General features: G+C 31.9%; 1 protein-coding gene across 1 annotated transcript; it reads right to left on the reverse strand.

Annotated features, from left to right (window-relative positions):
• Positions 1 to 7,175: 7,175 nt before the first annotated feature.
• On the reverse strand, positions 7,176 to 16,424 carry LOC107067014 (sialin). Its single transcript, XM_015322151.2, has 8 exons — positions 15,801 to 16,424; positions 10,936 to 11,165; positions 10,572 to 10,817; positions 10,257 to 10,341; positions 9,933 to 10,150; positions 9,304 to 9,453; positions 9,078 to 9,210; positions 7,176 to 8,328 (listed from the first exon to the last, which is right to left on the reverse strand). Exons 1-8 carry the CDS (start codon positions 15,823 to 15,825, stop codon positions 7,880 to 7,882), a joined length of 1,536 nt encoding a protein of 511 aa, XP_015177637.1. The 5' UTR covers positions 15,826 to 16,424; the 3' UTR covers positions 7,176 to 7,879.
• Positions 16,425 to 19,499: the final 3,075 nt, after the last annotated feature.

A 19,499-nucleotide genomic window follows, 5' to 3' on the forward strand; every position in this document is an offset into this window, starting at 1 on the left:
CTGTTGCTGTTGGTGTTGTAGCCGCAGGTGAAGCAGATACATACACCTGGCGCGCGAACGGGCCCTTCTTAATTAATAAGAATCGCGTATCGTCTTCCTATCGGGTAGCCGATGCTCGAGCTTACTCGCGATTTCCGGCACGTTCTTTTCGACCTCTTCTAAATGACTTTACAGTTTCGACCGAATCGGCTACGCCTCGATGTCTTAATCGATATAAATCGATCCTATATTTCTTTCTTTCCTTCCTTGACTTCTTTTTCTTCTTCTTCTTCCATCTTATATATATATATATATATATATATATATATATATATATATCATGGAGAAAATTCATCGGTTATTCCTGTCTCGAAGAACGAGCAAATGTTTTACGATCCTCTGCGGATATGAATAATGCTGCTGATGATGCAACCTTACTAGCGTTGCTAGCTAGCTAGCGAGCTTCGACGATGATAATCGTTTTACTTTTACTATGTGCAAGTGTAACACGTATATAAGTAAGTGAATAGGTATGTATCTATCTATCTACGATTACGAGTCTGTAAAAATAATATATCGGCGCCAGAAGCTTATTATGCAAAGCCTATCGTTTACTTTTTATTAGTACCAACCGTGTAGGCGTTAAAAAAGTCCAACTTACCGGGAATTAGATTTTTTTTAATTTTTTTTCATTTTCATATTTTTTTCTATCTCCCTTGAGTCGTCAAAGTATAAATGTTTTTTTAACAGTGATCTCATTCGATTGATATCCTTTATAAATTTTCAAAATCCTTGATAAATTGTTCGAGAGAAAAGATGAGAGAATTTCTGATTCCACGTAATAATGGAAACCTCACAAAAAAAGTCCGTTCCATGGCTGAGCCCGGGTGGTGAAACTTACCGAGTCACGAAAACTTCTCGTGACCTCGTGGTCTCGAAATTAAAGCTAATCATATAATAAATAAACGAGCGACCGTAGGAGTCGCGTAGCACGAAAAAAATTTCGCACAGACCGTGATTCGGTAATTTTTATACGTGTTCCTCGCTGCCTTTACCTTAAAATTATTTTTAAATTTTAAAGTAATTTTCTAGTATTATGTAGGTTAACGTATATAAAAATAATTATATTAAATTAAACTAAAAAAAAAATGTATTAGACTGCCTACATTGTAAAACAATAAAAATAATTAATAATTGCATAAATCGACTAAAATGAACATTGTAGAGAAGAACATAATTATTAATTAAATCGAAGTTAAATATATAACTCTTTTTATTCTGATTCGCCATTATCATACTCTTTGTAATTCTTCCCTCCTACGATACACTCTGTGCATCGATTGTTCGACCTTCTCGAATAAGAAGAAGAATACGAAGAAGATGAAGAGAAGATTCCTCCCAACGATCCCACGCTCCACGTACGTTATAAGTTCATCTCCGCCTCCTCTATCCAATTGTATCAGTACCTACATAATGCACGAAGGATCGATATGCACTACGACCAAATCAAATTGATCTTAATACGATTCATTTCCATTTATTTATCGATTCTTCTTTACATATATCTATGCGAACTTAACTGCAATATTAATATTATTAATTGCCATTAGAAACTCGAAAATTCATTACCGCAAGTATCAAATTCCGTCAGTGTTTTCGTTCCTAAGCGCGACCCTTCCATTCACGGTCTTCGTTGCCTATTTCTTTCAGATCCCTTCTACTATTATCCTCTCATCTACGTCTCGATCTACCTAGTGGTCTTTTCACGTTCAGTATACCGACCGTTCTATCTTCCCCCATGCGCGCCACTCGACCAGCCTATCTTAATCGGCGTGATTTTGCGACGTAAATGATGTCCGGTTTGATGTACAGTCGATGTATTTCTACGTTATGAAGTTTTCTCTATTCACCCGTTTCCTCATCGCGTTTTGCACCGAAGATTTTACGAAGAACTTTGTTTTCGAAAATCCTAAATTTCTTTTCGTCCCGTAACGTAAGCGACCATGTTTCGCTACCATAAAGGACTACCGGTAGGATGATTATCCTGTATATCCTGATTTTTAAGCGCCTAGACAGCAACCGCGAGCTGAAAAATTTATTGACCGAATAAAAGCATGCATTGCCTAAATTGATTCTTTTCTTAAGTTCTTCGTTAATTTCGTTCGTCTGGTTTATGATCGATCTTAAATACCTAAAGTTGCTGACCTGTTCAAAAATTCTCTCCCGAATGACCAAAGTTCCAGTATTAGGCACATTCTAAGATCTCTCGGTGACCATATGTTTGGTTTTTTCCATACTTATTTGTAGCCCCAGATCTTTTGTATTATCTATTAATATTTTCGAGTTAGTAATTAATGACTCTTTATTGTTCCCTAATAAAGCAATATCGTCCGCGTAGTTCAACAGTTGCATTGTCCTGTTCAACTGCAGAACATCTTTACTTTTTTGCAGTTCTTTGACAACGAATTCCAGTACTAAATTGAACAAAAGAGGTGACAATGCATTCTCCTGTTTTAACACGCTATGCATACTAAAAGCTTCCTACATTTGATTACCCATTCTCACTTTACCCCTAGTTTCCTTTAAGCAAACTTAAATCAGATTGACCAGTTTTTTGGTACCCCCTGCCGTATTAAAATTTCGAGCATTTCTTCCCGTTTTATTGAATCGTACGCTTTTTGAAGATCGACATAAAGTTGTAACTGCAATATATACATAGGTGTTTATTTTTCATCTATCATAAAACAATCGCACTATTAAAAATTTTTCTCAGTAACGAAATCATTCGATAGGTATACCTATAAAATATAGTTTAAAATAAAAAACAAAGCAATCTTTTGCACCTCGAATTAATGCGCCGGACTACGCACTTGTATTTTGGGTTGCATATCATCAGGTGTACTCTTCACCCTCATATTTTCCAAATTTCGATTATTTGTAAATTTACAACAATTTTTTAAACTTTTACATCTAATCCGATTTTCAAAACACTATAACAAATTAATCTTCATAAACAGAAAGAGATATTATAGAAGTTCATAATAAAAAATTTTTATCTTATCCTAAATCTATATACTCCGAATATTATTTAAAAATCTGTGATACACACATTAGCAAGATAAAATATTTTCTCCATACTTTGAACATTCTTCTTCTTCTTCTTCTTCTTCTTCTTCTTCTTCTTCTTCTTCTTCTTCTTCTTCTTCTTCTTCTTCTTGAGGTCTTCCTCCTTCCTGAAAGCTGGCGCGATGACGGCGTGTGCCCGCGGGGGTGTTCGAGTCATGGATCGCGTGCACGAGTTGTGTTTCTCTCTGCAGGTGGAGAAGACCTGGAAGGAAGAGCTGTTGGGTTCTGAGAGACTTTACCACGATTCTCTTTCTTCTTCCTTTCGAAAAAGCCCGAAGGGGCCCTGTCCTGATGGAAGAGTGCCGGCTAGCAACGCGGGTGTGCGGCTTAAACGTGGGCGGATCTGGATGCGCCTCGGGTGTTTCTCACCCGCATACCTGTTCTACGTACCTGCTCACCTTCTCCCTTCTCCATTCTCCCTTCTCCCTTTTCCTTCTCATTGCTTCTCGTCTTCCTTTTCTTCTTTCTTTCTTTCTTTTTTTTTGCATCTCTCAAAGCCAATGTACTCTCCTTTTTTTTCTACACTAACGAGCACTGATGATACTCTTATATTGCAAATATCGTTTTATTAAAACAGCTTCAATACCAATTACATTTCTTTTGGTTTTTGTTACTATAACTTATAGCTGAAATTTAATTATTTTAAGAAATGAACAATGCAATGTTAGATATAGCAATAGTTGAAAATACGTATAGCAGTTGTATTTGCTTCTGGACCATCTTCCATCGATCACAGGAATAGAGATAAAAATGAAAAAAAGAAAAGAAAGAAAGGAAAGGTACAAAGGTACGGCGTTTTTCGACACGAACGAAGAAAGGGCTATCGGCGCATTCTCGGGAAATTACCGTCTAGAAAAGAGGCTCCGTTTACATGCTCGTGTCTCGAAATCGAAATTGAAGAAGAAGAAGAAGAAAAAGAAGAAAACGATGAAGAAGAAGACGAAAAAGAAAAGGAAGAAGAAAACGAAGGAAACGAAGAAGAAGAAGACGATGAAGAAGAGGAAGAAGAAAACGAAGAAGAAGAACAAGAAAACGAAGAAGAAGAAGACCGTTCGGAAGCAAGGAACGTTTTGTTCGATGCCCGGAGGATATTCCCATGAATCGGGGGCGGCTGCCATAAGTAAACTGCTGCCGAGAGAAGAGATACTGTGTCGATGTGTTAGACTCTCCGACATTTTTCTTCGACTATTCTTTTCTCATCTCCGCCATCAGCACCTTTCTCTTACTCAAGAATACTTTTGAATGTGCTTCTTCTTCCTCTTCTTCTTCTTCTTCTTCTTCTTTTCAACTCTAGTTTCCGACATTTTTTCCTTATGGTCCATGGTCATGTTCTCAAAGTCCATCTGACGAATCTTCCCATCTCATTTAAACACAATTCGTTAGCAATCGAGACTTGAACGATGTTGCTATGGAAAGGTTACTTACTCACTTGCGTCCTTACTTCAATACTTATATCGTAAGTAGTAGGCGATAATCACCATCAAATTCGTGTTACTTCAAAGCAAAACTTGTTCCTTCATCTTTTTTATCATGCTCGTTCACGTAAAGCCGTCATTAAGTGCCGTAATTTCCCGATGGCGACAACCGCCCGCAGAGTTAATTACACTTCAGGTAGTACTTAATTCGTTGCACAATGTCTGTATTTTTTTCTATACTCCGCACATGATATTTTGCACCTCTATATTTCCAAGAAATCGGATAATATTTTATAAAAGATGAAGAGAAGAAATAAATTGAGACAAATCGTCGACATCGTCTTCGTAGGATAGACTCAAGTAAGCCGATAAAATGGCTTACAGTGAAAAACGTTCCGCGAGTTTGTTCGCGCGTTCGCGAACATTGTGCGATCAATTTGCGAACTCTAGAATCAGGGTTCAACGCGGACAAAGAGGTTGTTCGAGCCCTCAGCCTCTAAAAGGTTTTTTTTGTCCTCTTGTTTTACTCCTCTTTATACATCCATCCCATACCTTGCGACCCTATAGTTTTACATTTACATATGTGTGTTCTGTTTCTCTTTAATTCTTCTTCGCATTCTTTCGAAAAGTAGAAAAAAAATATTTTTTCTTTTTTCTTCTTTTAAAAGGACAAATAAAATTTGCAATCTGTAGCAGTGTATTCCAATAAAACTAAAGAGAATACGCGAAATCCTGATAGTCTAATGCAAAGTAGTTTTAAATCAATAAAAAAGAATAGAATAACTATAGGTATACGTTTGACGTCGCTTTCCATTCTCTCGGTCTTTATCTCTTTTCACCTTCATTGTCTCGTCCGCGAAAGAGGCGACTCTGCGTCTAACATTCAGTGAATTTGAATAATAGGCTTACAGAAGGATAAGGAAGTTAAAGAATACTTATAGATCTCACGTGAGATCCAAGGTAGAATCTGATCGGACGGATAGGAAAACATAATGTTTCTCGATTCGTTGTCGATGATACATAGACGTGTTTTTTACGAGTGCTTGGTGGAACTTTGGTGCGTAATATCGACGAAAAGCATTTCTGACAATTGAGCCTCGTGGTAGCCCTGGAAAGATAGCATCGGATTATCATGCACGTGCATGTTGACAAAAAGAAGTTTAGCTTGTAAAGCTGATTAAACCTTAGTTAATCACAAGGTAACAGGATAATATGAGATCCGACGAAGCAACGGAACTTGAACGCCAGAAGAAATAGTGATTCGTTTAATTCCTCGCTTTTCTGTTTGCCGGGTAAAAGTTTCTTCGAGCGGGCGGTCCCGCGCGGCAAACTCGAGCCAACTCTTCTTCCTTTAACTTCATGCTATCCGCGTAATCTCGACATTACAACTGAATATTCAGTACTGCAGTCCACGAATTCCAGGCATTCCTGTAATCGTCTCTCAACACTACGCAGGATATTTATTCCTTCTCGTCCTTCTCGTTTGTCTTCTGCGTGTCCTTTTATTGTTATTCTTTCTTATAAAGGGAAGGAAGACACACGTCATTTATTTTAAGAAATGTCTTTAAAATAATGTATAATATATGTGAAATCATATCCAAAAGGAAATTTATTAAGTAATTATATACGCAACATATATGTATTACTTGATAGTTTATTATATTTCTTGTAAATTGAGGTATTTAGAAAATATATATTTAACAAGACGCTCTTGGAGTCTTGATCAAGATGAAATAATTAAACGCGGATATTATGAGAGAGCAGCAATTTAATTACTGCACTACTATCCGTGTTTCGATACATTTCTTTCTCTTTTTAATTGTCATTATCTAATTATATGTACGTTAATTAAACTTCAACAATTTATTAAAAAGAAATAGAAATAATAGATTAAGAATCTTTCTAATATCAAGCTATTGATAAATTATAAAAACAAACATACAAATTTGTACAAATCGACTAAATATTATTCATAAGTAATAACATATTATAAATACACGTTAGAGTAAAAAATACATGCAAAAAATATAAATTGTAAATATAAATAAAACAATGTGAAAAATTGTCTATTACAATTTATATAAAAATATTACTTAAATCGAGTTTGCAAATGCTTCTTTCTTCAATGAATATTCGAACGTAAAGTTAGAGTAAACAAGGAAGGAGAGTAGTTTCGCACGTTACATACGACACAGAGGGGAAAGAAATGAGGTCGTGAGTGGTGGTAGTGGTCACGTGGGGTAGAGGAGGCGGTAGAATAGGGGGCGTACGTGTTGGTATGGTTCACTCGCGTCAGTGCGCTTGACGGCTGGCGCAGAAGATGGCGGGTAGGAGGAATTATCGCAGAGCGCGGGAATGACCTCGCACAATCACTTAGAGTGGCTGTTTAACTCCTCGGATTTCTACTTTCCTGGCACATCGGTGGAGCGCCGCAGCGCCACGCGTCACGGCGAGCACCACCGCAACGCAGGGCGCCCCTACGCCGGACACCGCGACGCACTTGCGCTACCAACACTTCAGAGCACACGTCTTCTTCCTTTTAACCTCTTTTCTCTTCTCCACCTCCTGCTCTTTCGTTCACGAAAGGATAGACGCAATCCAGGAATCCAAGAAATGAGGATGCGCCAAACAAATTAAATAAAACAAAATAGAATATTTCTTTTTTACAAATATTAAGTATAAGAAGATGCTTTTTATTATTTATATTGGAGATCTCTCCCTCTCTCTTTCTGTTTTCCTCTCTTAATTCCTTTGTTATAAAGTTATAAATATTGAACGTAAATTGGTAATACCAGCGCCACTTCTCTTTAGACTTTACAATTATATCTGTAGTCTTCGTTGTCGGTCGATAAGATATCATTCGATGTTCATATTATCTATTACAAATGCCCACCTTATCGACGTTTTCTTAATATTATCTCGCTCTTTCGTAGAATTCTATATTGTATATATACAAAAAATCTTATCTTTATTATCTTTTATTCTTGATAAATATTTCGTCTAATATTAAATTAAAAATTAAATATTAAAAATTACTTCTCGTATATTTGTCATACTTTGTACATATAATAAATTTATACGGCAATATAATTGAAATACAATTGCTCTTAGGTTTTATAATAATTCATAATATTAATCAATGTTTCGAAGTTATTAGAATTATATCTTTTTTTTTTGTTTGGATTCGTTTGAAATCGTAACGTACCAATCAGTGTCAACAGAAAGTAATATACTAAGTATATATACAAGGATATTTTTTCTTAACTTTGACATAGCTTGTTATATGTTTGCTCACTATTAATATCAGTCGATCATTTGAAATTCTTTGGGAAGGTACGAATTTGAATTATCTTTTAATTTTACGAAAGCGTTTTATTATTCAGTGGTTCAGTAATTTCAGCGTCACCGTTGTTTTCTATATTAGTCTTATTTTTTTCATAACTCTTAGTATCAGGATAATTCCATTTTTGTAAATTTCCCGTGCCAAGGAATGCGAAGGCCAAAGCACCTGTACAGTAAGTACCAGCGAGAATCCAAAATATTTTTCTCCATTGTTCATATGTTTGATTCTGATAGGTAATTGTACCAACTATGAAACTACTAAGAAATCCACCAAACGAGCTAAGTGTATTGGCGATACCAAAAATCGTTCCGGAAAAATTGGGAGCGATATCAAGACCGTTACCAAGATAACCAGCTGTCACAGCACCATTTATCGTCAAAGCAACCGTAAAAATGATAACGGACGTCGTAGGATCACGACCAAGGTATGCTTGAGCTATCATAAGGAGTCCTGGACTCAATACGGCTGAAAAATATACATTTCATTATTAATTTACATATTTATTCTATAATATTTAATGGGCAATATTAAATATTTTCGTAGGACAAAATGAAAAATTTTGAACGAAACATAAAAACAATTTCTTTTTCGGTTAAACTTTAACATTTAATTCTATTATCCTATTTATTTTCAAAAGAGATCTTATTTAAGGAAATAAGGTACGAGAACCACAAATAAAGAGGTCGCGCTCAAGAACGGAACACTGGCGAAATTTGGTAGTTGCGGCAATGAACTTTCGAGTTCCGAACGCCAGTCAATAATAATAATAATAATAATAATAATAATAATAATAATAATAATAATAATAATAATAATAATAATAATAATAATAATAATAATAATAATAATAATAATAATAATAATAATAATAATAATAATAATAATAATAATAATAATAATAATAATATATTTTCAAAATATGTAAATTACATATATAATTATCTCATAATATGCACAAGAAATAGTTAAGAAATTAAACTAATCAAATTCAACTGTGCGCAAAACTGATTAGAATTTTAAATATAAACAAATTGTTTTTTATTTATCATTGAAAACACGAAATTATTATTCGAACGACCTAATACATTAGAATTGAATATTATTGTATTACATATTAAAACGTATTGAAAATATATATAATATATTTTAATGTTTCTGAAGGAATGGGTAATAATTTTGAAAAAACGGGTTAAAATAAACATAATAATACGTACCAAAAGTGGTAAAAATTTTTCGAATTGCAGTAACCGATAGTTTATTCGTACGACGAAGATAATCGGCCAATGTCGCTGTTGTCAAGGCAAAAATATATTTACCAAGATAAGGCAACGAAGATAATATTCCATTCTATAGAAAACGATTAGAAGGATAGAAAAATCTGAAATTATTCTTCATTACATTTACATTCAATACTTGACTATAATTGCTGATATAACTCACCTCTTTGATGTTAAAGTTTAATATATATTTCATATAAGTAGGTAATTGATTAACCACAGTGAAATATCCGAAAACGCTACATCCGTGCGTTATTAGAATTGCCCAAACGGGTAACGAGGTGAAAATTGATTTCCACGGTACTGGAAAATGCTAATAACAATTGCAAAATGCATATTATTAATAAAAGCAATACAAGACTTAAATTTATAGCGTTCGTTAAAAAAATGTTAAAAAATTCGAATTATAGGATAGATAAATAGATAATTTCTCGATATTATAATTATAAATAATAATTTATAAAAAATTATAATAAAATCTCTATGTTAACATATATAATATTATAGAATAAGGGTGCGAAAAAGGAGGGAAGATGAAAAGACAAATAATTAATTTCAAAGTATGCCAAGTGTAAAATTAAACGTTAAATCATTCGAAAGATCGATCACGTGTAAATATAAGCACGATTAAGAGAAGGAAGCTCTTTTTCATTTCGTTAGGATGGACCCGGTTGATTTAATTAAACGCGCAAAGATCTTTTTCTATTTTCTTTTTTTCTTTCTCTCTCTCTCTCTCTCTCTCTCTCTCTCTCTCTCTCTCTCTCTCTCTCTCTCTCCCTATCTTTTACGTACCTTGGTGGAAGAAGTCGTTCCTATGGATTCTTCGATGTAGTTTCGTTCTTCAACAGAAATACGTGGGTGTTGCGAGGGTGAATCATAGACGAAATAGAACCACGCGATACTCCACGTCAATCCGACCATTCCCGTTACGTAGAAAACAAATTCCCATCCGAGAGAGGCAATGAGGAAACCGCAAATTGGCAATGTGATCGCTGCACCCAACGAGGATGCTACAAGAAATATGTAAATTGAATTATGTACTTCCTTTCGATACTTCTTTCTCTCTCTCTCTCTCTTTCTATCTTTACATTGATATAAACACAACATGAAATTTACCCATCATATTAGATACGAATTTGCTACGTTCGTTCGGTGGAATCCATCGAGCAGTCATAGGTTGAATTGCAGGCCAAGTAACTCCCTGAATTATAAAATCAAATTATCCAATAATTTGTATCAAAAAATATATAAATGTATATAGGCATATAATAAACCGTTTATTATGTATTGAAACTGATATAAATCCAAATTGGAAAGAAAATTAATAATTGTGTGTAGGTAGTTATAATTTGATTTTTTTGACTTTGAACTTACATCATTTTCAAAATAAGTAGTTAATATAATAAAAGAATCGTTGTAAACAGTACCTACCAGCATAAAGCCAAGAGCAATTCTTAGAGTTGCCACAGCAACATATCCAAAAGTCGCAAAAAGTGGTGTTAAAAGAGTAATAGCGCTAGACAATAACATACTATAACCAAAGACTCTTCTGGTCCCAATAATTTCTGCCATTCTACCTCCAGGTATTTCCGTACAAATGTAGCCCCAATAAAAACTTCCTAAAATCAGATTGACCTCGTATTCATTCCACGGATACCTGGTTTGTTCAAGCTCCTCCTACAAAAGAAATCAATAGACCTTTGAAATTTATTTTTCTTTTTAGTTGATCTATTGAATTTTATTTCAATTAAAAATTGATAAAAAAGAAAATTCGAAAAGAAACGAAAAAACGTACATGTACACTTGAAGTAAAAGTCGACCCATTTATTGACGTTATCATTGCGTCACTCGTTATCGTTTTATTGTCAATTGGAATGATGTCGTGCGAATTATTGGAATGTGAATACTTATTATACGGCATTACCATCGATACGATGGCTATCGTTAAATTAACGCGCAGCATATAATTCAACATGAAACCAAGTATCACCATAATGTTCAGTACCTGGAGACAGCTTATTCTATCTGAAAATCCGATAATTCAAATCATTCGTTATTGAAAATAAGAAAAAATAAATATACATATTTCTACAAAGTAAACAACTTTTAATGAGACACGGAATATCTCAAAAGTCGCTTTCATTTTTTTCAATTATTCATTATAATTTTATATTTCTTTGAAAAAGGGAATAAAGTGATAAATTATTTTAATTAAGTGTTTGACGGAAAACATGATGTGTTGCAATTACATGTACCTTTACCGTGGTGAGGGAAAGAGACAAATAGAAAGAGAAGATAATGAGGTAAAGGAGGGGAGACGGGGAATTTAGGTGGGGTATTGGGGAAATCATCGACAAACGGTGATGACAAACGCACGTTCGCAAAGATCAAAGTCTATAAGCAATTTTTACATAATGTAATCGCTTTAACACGCATGTCTATATTACAGTGCATACACGATGTTATGCATGTACATATTTAAATATTTTTATGAAAAATTGTATTTTTATAATCTCACAAGGCCGGAAACGAGAGTGGACCCTGAATTAAACTTTTATTGGTACAACAAAAACGAAAATAATAACCAGATTCCATGACCTTTTCATCTTTTTACATTGAACTTCGAACTTTCTCTCTCTCTCTATCTCTCTCTCTTTCTCTCTCTCTGATCCGAAAGACCGATCTTTTGAAATGGAAAAAAAAACAAAAAGGGGAAGATTAAAAACGTTCATAACGGAATAAATAAATTCAAAGAAATCTTATAATATAATTAGGTTCTTTTTTTTTTGCAATCTTTTATCGCAAATAAATCATCTATAATTTTTTTTGATCGTTTATCGCGTTCCTTGAAGTAATACAAGGATCTCTTTCTTGAAATATAAAAAAAAAAATTTGAAAGAGATGTTCGTTTATGACAAAGTACATATATACTAAATCACGGTACATTATAAAAGATCGTTTGTACTCTATAAGGTTGCTAGTTTCAAACAATTAATTTCAATCGTTATTACTTATTACGCAAACGCAATCTACGTAACACAACAATTTACTTCTCCTCTGATTAAAAATACCATTTGAAGTTTTGATTAATCGGTATGAGATTATTATCGATTTAGCGATTTGCATCGTACGTACGACGAATAGGAGGATTAGATAAGGATTAGAAGATTAGATCAAATTTCCTTTAGATTGAATAAAGCTTGATCGTTTAAATCTAATCGATTGACTTTAAAAAGGTTCGTTTTATTCATCACGAGAAGAAGGAAGATGATAAGGAGGAGAAGGAGGAGGAAGAATGAGAATCTAACGAAACATGATGCGAGTCCTCTTATCTGTATTACGTTTATTATGCGTCATGAGAAAACGGTTTATTAAATATTTAATAATACGAGAAGTGAGGAGAGTAGGCCGGATGTCCATGAACGTTAAATGAACTTATCAACGTGCTTGTTCGTTCTCGTTTCTCGTGTTAGTAAACGCGAGGGAGTCTATTACACACGCATATCTATTATGAGTATATTACGCGTTGATCTAACTCGCGTGATGATACGGTTTATGACTTAGAATATTATTAGATTTAGCAATGATTCGTAGTTTTACCCTTTTCACTCATAAATTAATCGCATATTATCTACTCAGTTGTGTATTTTTTTGTTTCTTCTTCTTTTATATATGTTACCGCAAAAGATCGAAATTGAAAAATGTCAAGATTCACAAGATTGCTTGTCAACACGTACAGAAGACGTCGTTAAAAGACCGAATATTTGGGTTTATTTTTATACAGTAAAACCTGTTTTTATGCAGAGGATAGGGACCGAATAAAAAAAGTCACACTTAGAAAATACATCAATTATTTACAAAATAAAGCAGAAAATGCTTTCCAACAAATTAAATAAGTAAATCAGACCTGGAAATATTGTTAAAACACTTAATTTTTCATTGTATACATGCAGAAATTTTCAAAATATACATTAAATAATTCACTGCTACTCGTAATCCAAAACGCGCATTTTCTTGTGACGAATTGGTTTAATATCGCTTTCGTCGCTTGAAGATACGATTTCTATTGATTTTGGCACCAAAAAGTCAGTGATCAATTTTTGTGACGTCAGTCGATTGGTCAGTTGCTTGTAGACGTCACGATAGCAAGAAATGCACGATCTTAGCTTTTTTTTGGAATTTCAAGCTTTTTTAAGAATTAGTATCTAGTTTAAGAAAATGCATTTCCAATTGTTTAGAAATCCGGATCCCTGCATATATTTTATCAGCTGTAATAGATTCCAGTTCTTCTTGTCTGTCTTTATAATCTATCAAATTATTGATAATGTCACTATCGTTGACAGTTTCGTCCTCAATCATTTCGTCCGGATCATTTTCGCCGAAAGTATCAAAGCCCTCTCCGCTGATCTTTCCATATGTGCGAGTGCAGTAATTTCAAATAATAACGTGGACGCGTTTTCGGTTACATTTCGATTAATTACACATTCAGGCCAGATCGCTTTCCAGCCCGAATTTAATGTGTGTTGTTTTATTTGACCAATTACTGCAGTAATATGGTTTATGCAGTTTAAAATTAAGAATTTTTTCGAAACTTTAGTCAGGTCTAATTCATCGTTCTCTAGTTTTTTCAGAATGTAGCTAAAAGTTAATTTGAGATAATGTTTCTTAAAATTTGTGATTATGCCCTGATCCAGTGATTGTATAAGGTTCCATTATCGTCAAGGAGTCCACGTAGTCAGGGTTTGTCTATACATGTATATGTACACTGATAGGAAATATTAAACTGGTGCCAACGCCGCTGAAATTCATATACCGCATAAAAAAAAATCGCACGAAAAAAATTGCATGAAAAAAAGATCGCACAAAACAAATCGCACAAAATTAAAATCGCATAAAAAAGAACCGCACAAAAACAGGTTTTACTATATTAGGTCTACCGGAAAGTTCTGTCCTTTTTTAGAATAAAATAAAAGTAATAAATTTTCATATCTCTTGAAGTGATTAATATTTATCAATTATCATTATTTATAATTTCTTACCACAGTTTGATGACAATTTATATATTGAATTTTTTTTAAATGTCTTATCCCTAGTGATGAAAAATTGAATCGGTATTTGTCAGAATGGACAGAACTTTCCGGTAGACCTAATACATTATTAATTTGGTCATACACCAAATGACCATGTAAATCTCGATATTATCCAATTTCGATTTTTCATAGTAACATATAGTATATATATGTAGTTATTATCATTGATAATTTTACAAATCATGCATGTCTTATCTTCCGTCTTAATATATGTATCTACATTTTAACTATAATAGTAAATTATTACGCTATTATTTCAACGATTGAATTTTTGTTAATAGATACTCAAGGATGAACATTAAATTACCGAAAGATTTATTTTTCTTTGTTTTCCTTATCTTTATTATTTCTATATTAGTTTTTTTTTGTTAAAGCTTTAAAATAAAATTATTTTTAAATTCAAGGAAAATAAAATACTTTCTATGTTAGATTAAAAATTTTTCAACCTACTCATGGTGTATAATAGAATTATTGAACGTGAAAGTCACATTTTAAAAAAAAGAAATTTAGAATAGTATTCGATAAAACTATAGAATTTTGGCAATTCTTTTATTTAACATAATCTATTGTATAATAACCTTCACCCAGAACTTGGACTCGTGCAAATTTTCAAGCATCTATTTGCGTTTTCTTTGCCTGTGACCAAACGAAAAGAGACACACTGCCGAAATAGAAATTGACGTCAGGTTTAAAAACACAAAACGTACACAGTATATAAACTAACGCGTGGATTCGCGTAGATATAATCGTTAGTCGCATTTGTTAGTTAGTTAATTCAGGTCGAGCTATTAAAAAGATCCCGATAATCTCATTTTATCTAACGCTCGAAACAACTTCGAAACTTATTAACTGCCTTTTCTTCTATGTTCATTCTATTCCATTCTACTTTACTTGATTTTATTTTCTTCTCCTCTTTCTCATTTTCATTTCTCCTAACTCATCATTCATTGCGATTATAGATAGCATTTAACATCTGTCTAATGTCTAACTATTTTTTCTAAGAATAAAATATTTCCCTAAAATATTCCACTTCTTTATGACAAACGAGTTCGTTGAACTCTGCCCGAAATTTCTGATCAGGAAGAATATTCCTGGCTTCGTCAATTTTTGTTTTTTTATTAACATAAGTAAGTTTGACCAATAAAAATGGTAATTTTTTGAGATTTAAAATCGGATCATGTAGAAATATTCACTCAAACCAAATTTTTTTGTTTGGCGTTATAGCCCAAAATAGAAACAATTTTTTTTCTTTAAAAAAGAAAATAAAAGCTTATCTTTACTGATGAGACACACACAATATTCTTTTAAGAATTCGACTTGTACAAATTATCGAACGTTTTGTTGCTTTTTAATTACGATTCTAAAATAAACTTTAAATACCATCGCGATATCGATGGTATATCTATCTATTGATATTTATATTAGTTAGTAGAAGTTAGTTTATGTAAGTATATATCATAGGAAATACAAAATTTAAATAATGTAAGAAGTAATCAAAATAATTAATAAGTAATAATTTATAAGTAAATAATTAAAAAATAATCAAAAAATAAAATTATATTGTACTTACTCATTATATTAATATTGCAAGTCATTTTCTTCTTCCTCTTATATTTTATCACAAAGTGTATAATAGCAAAAAGATCTTCGTTGAAATATTTAATTGAAAATTATCAAATACTGCATAAGGTAAAATCAGTGAAAAATGAGAAGGAATACTTAATCAAACGAACACAAAATTCTCGCGATAGAAATTTTTCTTACACGAACTGTTTAAAAATTGATCAGGAAAAAAAAACTGAAATTAAAAAAAAAACATAAATAGGAAGAAAAAAAATAAATAAATAAAAAAAAAATGAAGAAAGAACGATTCAATCGAAAGTAAATCAGAATAACGATGATAACTACGCAAGTATCACACTCTGCCGAGATAGAATCGGTTAAATCTAGTTGCTTGATCGTCACTGTTTGCCAAAAGTTCTTTTTCTGTGTACGAGATCAACCAAAATCACTCTTTCTCTCTCTGTCTTTTTTAAATATAATAGTCGCACATAGATAAACTCTTTTTCTCTCTATTTCTCTTCCAAAAAATTTGAGAAAAAGAAACTCCAAACGCAGTCTCGTAGCCGTTTGCCGGCGTTATGTTCTGACCGATACGATTTAGTAGTGGCTTTCCTGTTTTTTCACCTCCTCCTCCTCCTTCTCTTCTTCCTCCTCCTGTTCCACTTCTTCTACTTCTTTTTTCGTTTTGTCCTTCTCTTCCCATCATTTCCATCCCCTCCTACCTATTTCCATCGTCATCGTCGTAGCGTCGGGTTGCGTCGTATCGTTTATGTCGTAACTAACATAAAAGTATCTGTGTGCAACATACTACGAAACAAAGAGAGGGGCACGACTTTAACGTCATTCAAATTGTCTTTACATATATTTTAAAAAGTTAAATGTTTATATTTGTACACATTATAATAACGTCAGTGTATATATTTTCGTTAGTGAACTTTTCACACGGACCGAAGTCTTTTTCTTATTTTTCCATATTTATTTTCGTAAATATTTTGCAAACGTTTCTATTGGTAATAATATTTTTTTGTTGTGACCGTTACTTATTTGTTCGATGTTACAACGTGTGAAGAAATTATAACAAAAAGAAACGAAAAAATTATCATGTATTTATAAGAGAATCTCTGCATACTTTTCATCTTTTCCCATTTAAAAAAATTAACATATATATATATATATATTTTTTTTTCTTTATTCATTTTCAGTTTAGAATAATTCTTTGTATTCTTTAAGGGACTGTAAAAGAAAAATGGAAATTTGAGAATAAAAAAAAAGATTTAGGGGGAAAAGGAAACATCTGGAGAGTCAAAATCATCCCATAGTTCTTGTATCCGATGGTCAGGGAGATGAAAAAGCTAAAAGGAAGTTTCCATCAATTTTACATTATTCGATGGAGACTTTATCTTTAGTTTTTTTTTTTTTGTTTAATATTGCGAGATATAAAATGTTATATATATATATTTTTTTTTTTTTTCTAAATATTTAATCTTTTCTATTTGTTGTCATTAAGTCTCATGTATCTTCGTTTCCGTATAATCTTTTTTACTTTTAATTATAATTTTTTTAATAATAATCCTAATAACGGTGGATATTCTCGAAAGTTATTATTTCAGAATCGTTAAAAAAATCTTGCATTAGGAAAAGAGCCTTGAGTTTAAAACGCTCGAATGTAAACGGGTCAATTAAGATTAATGTAATGATGTTGTAGCTTTACTAACTCGAGAATTAACAAAGAAAAATTTATGAGGAGAACGACTAACTTCCTCTTATATTAGACAATTTCAACTTTTCTTTTAGAGAAAAAGGTAGTAATCTTTTTTTTAAACTATTATATTTAAACTATTTATTTATTCTCGGTCGATAAAATTTATTTATCGACGAAAATAAATTATCCGACGAATGATAAGGTAGAGATCATTGTAATTATTTGTTATTGATGCTTTTATTACCGACCGATTAAATTTATCGACGGTTTAATTATCGATTGATTGAACTGTATAAGTTTTGTCTTGACCTTTCGGTTTTTAAATTAAAGTTTTTTCATGTTTTTTGATAAGCATGCATATAGTAACTGTGACATAAAATGAAAATTTTAGTGAATAACAATAGGCCAATTACACGTGAGGAATGGCTTAATTTTTGTTAATATGAAAAATTTTTAAAAATAGAAAATATTTTTAAAATATACTTCTTTTTTCAAAAATAATTTGCATTCGTAAGTAAAAAAAAACTGATGGTGATTATTTAATAATATCTTTTCTTTAATTAAAATATTAAAAGAAATTCGAAGACTTGATATTACTAGTTCTCATTTGTTTAATCATATTTTACAAATTTCAAAATGAACAAATTGTTGGATTTAAGAATGATTCAACTTCTACGACATAGTTTCCGTTATCTTTGATGCTTTTGTTTAGTTTAGTAAATAACAATAAGAAAATATTGTAAAGGAATTTTTTGTTTTCATCGCGCTTAAAATATTCTGTCTTTTTCTTGTGAAATTTCGATAACGTGTAAATTTTCTTTTCTTTCTTATTTCGAAGGATCTCAGATAATATCGGAAAATCTTTGAAACGGGATTTGACTTTATGATTAGAACGGATATAACATAGAGTTCGCGATAAAAGCTCTGCTATTTTCTTTGACTACAATTTAAGATCTCATCTCCTTTAAATTGTTGAAGAATCTTTTAGAATAGGATAAAAGGGATGGCTTAAAAAAATATGAATCATCAAAGTGGAAAAGAATGAAAGAGTTTAAAAAACCCTAGAAAATCCTTCGTAAACTTTTTCTTTGTAGCCAAAAAAAAGAGAAAAAATCAAAATGAATCTCTTTTTTTTTCTATTTTATAATACACAAAAGCAATGTTATTAAATTAATTAGGTTTATTATCTCTTTTTCTGTTTGTTGTTTATTTTTTTTTTTTTAATTTCATTGATATTTTTATTAATTCAACAATATTCTCTGTCATTTTTATTACGAGTTATTGCTTTTCAATTCAATATGTGATCATTGTAATTGACAATAATTTTTTCAAAGGAAATACAAACCATACAGAATGGCAAAATTTTCAATATAAACTTTTCTACAGAGCTCGCAATTAGACTAAAAAAAATTAGAGAATATCAGTTGGACTATCGTTATTTGTTATTACGAGTTTGCATCGTCCAATCATAATTTTATTTTTGTCCCAAAGATTTTATTTGTAGCACACATATTGATTTAAAGTATACATTGATTCAAAGTAATTTTTATATTATTAAAATACTAATTGCTTATATTATACATGCAAATATTTTAATATAAATATGAACTATTTATTTAAAACATTAACAAAGAATATTAAAAGTAATAATGTTATGAATATTGATCAATCTAAACCAACAAGTATTAAGAGCATACTCATTATAGCTACAATAATGAATCCCAAGATTTAGTAGAACATGAACTGATCTTTATTTTTTTTCGTAACTTTCGTACTTTAGAGTACTTTTGATTACTCATAAAAACACAATTTATCCTAAGCACCACATCTTACTTATTACATCTTAAGACAAATTATCTTCGTAATCTGTATTCTTCAGTGTAATAGCAGGAGCATGGCTTATGTCTTTACGATATTAAAGGATATCACAAGATTAATATCGGCTTTAAACTAGTATTTCGTTTTCTACGAAAGATCCTCTTAGATTAATGACTGTATCAAATA

This window comes from Polistes dominula, unplaced genomic scaffold (genome assembly GCF_049000335.1).
Source record: "Polistes dominula isolate Pdom_NZ unplaced genomic scaffold, Pdom_raw_medaka contig_37, whole genome shotgun sequence".
NCBI lineage: Eukaryota > Metazoa > Arthropoda > Insecta > Hymenoptera > Vespidae > Polistes > Polistes dominula.

Excerpts from the sequence above, each read along its gene's own strand:
- LOC107067014 (XM_015322151.2), bottom strand. The coding sequence starts at position 15,825 with ATGACTTGCAATATTAATATAATGA. Across the intron at positions 9,454-9,932 it reads GAACGACTTCTTCCACCAAG|CATTTTCCAGTACCGTGGAA; the intron begins GTACGTAAAAGA and ends AATTGTTATTAG. Across the intron at positions 8,329-9,077 it reads AAAAATTTTTACCACTTTTG|CCGTATTGAGTCCAGGACTC; the intron begins GTACGTATTATT and ends TATATTTTTCAG.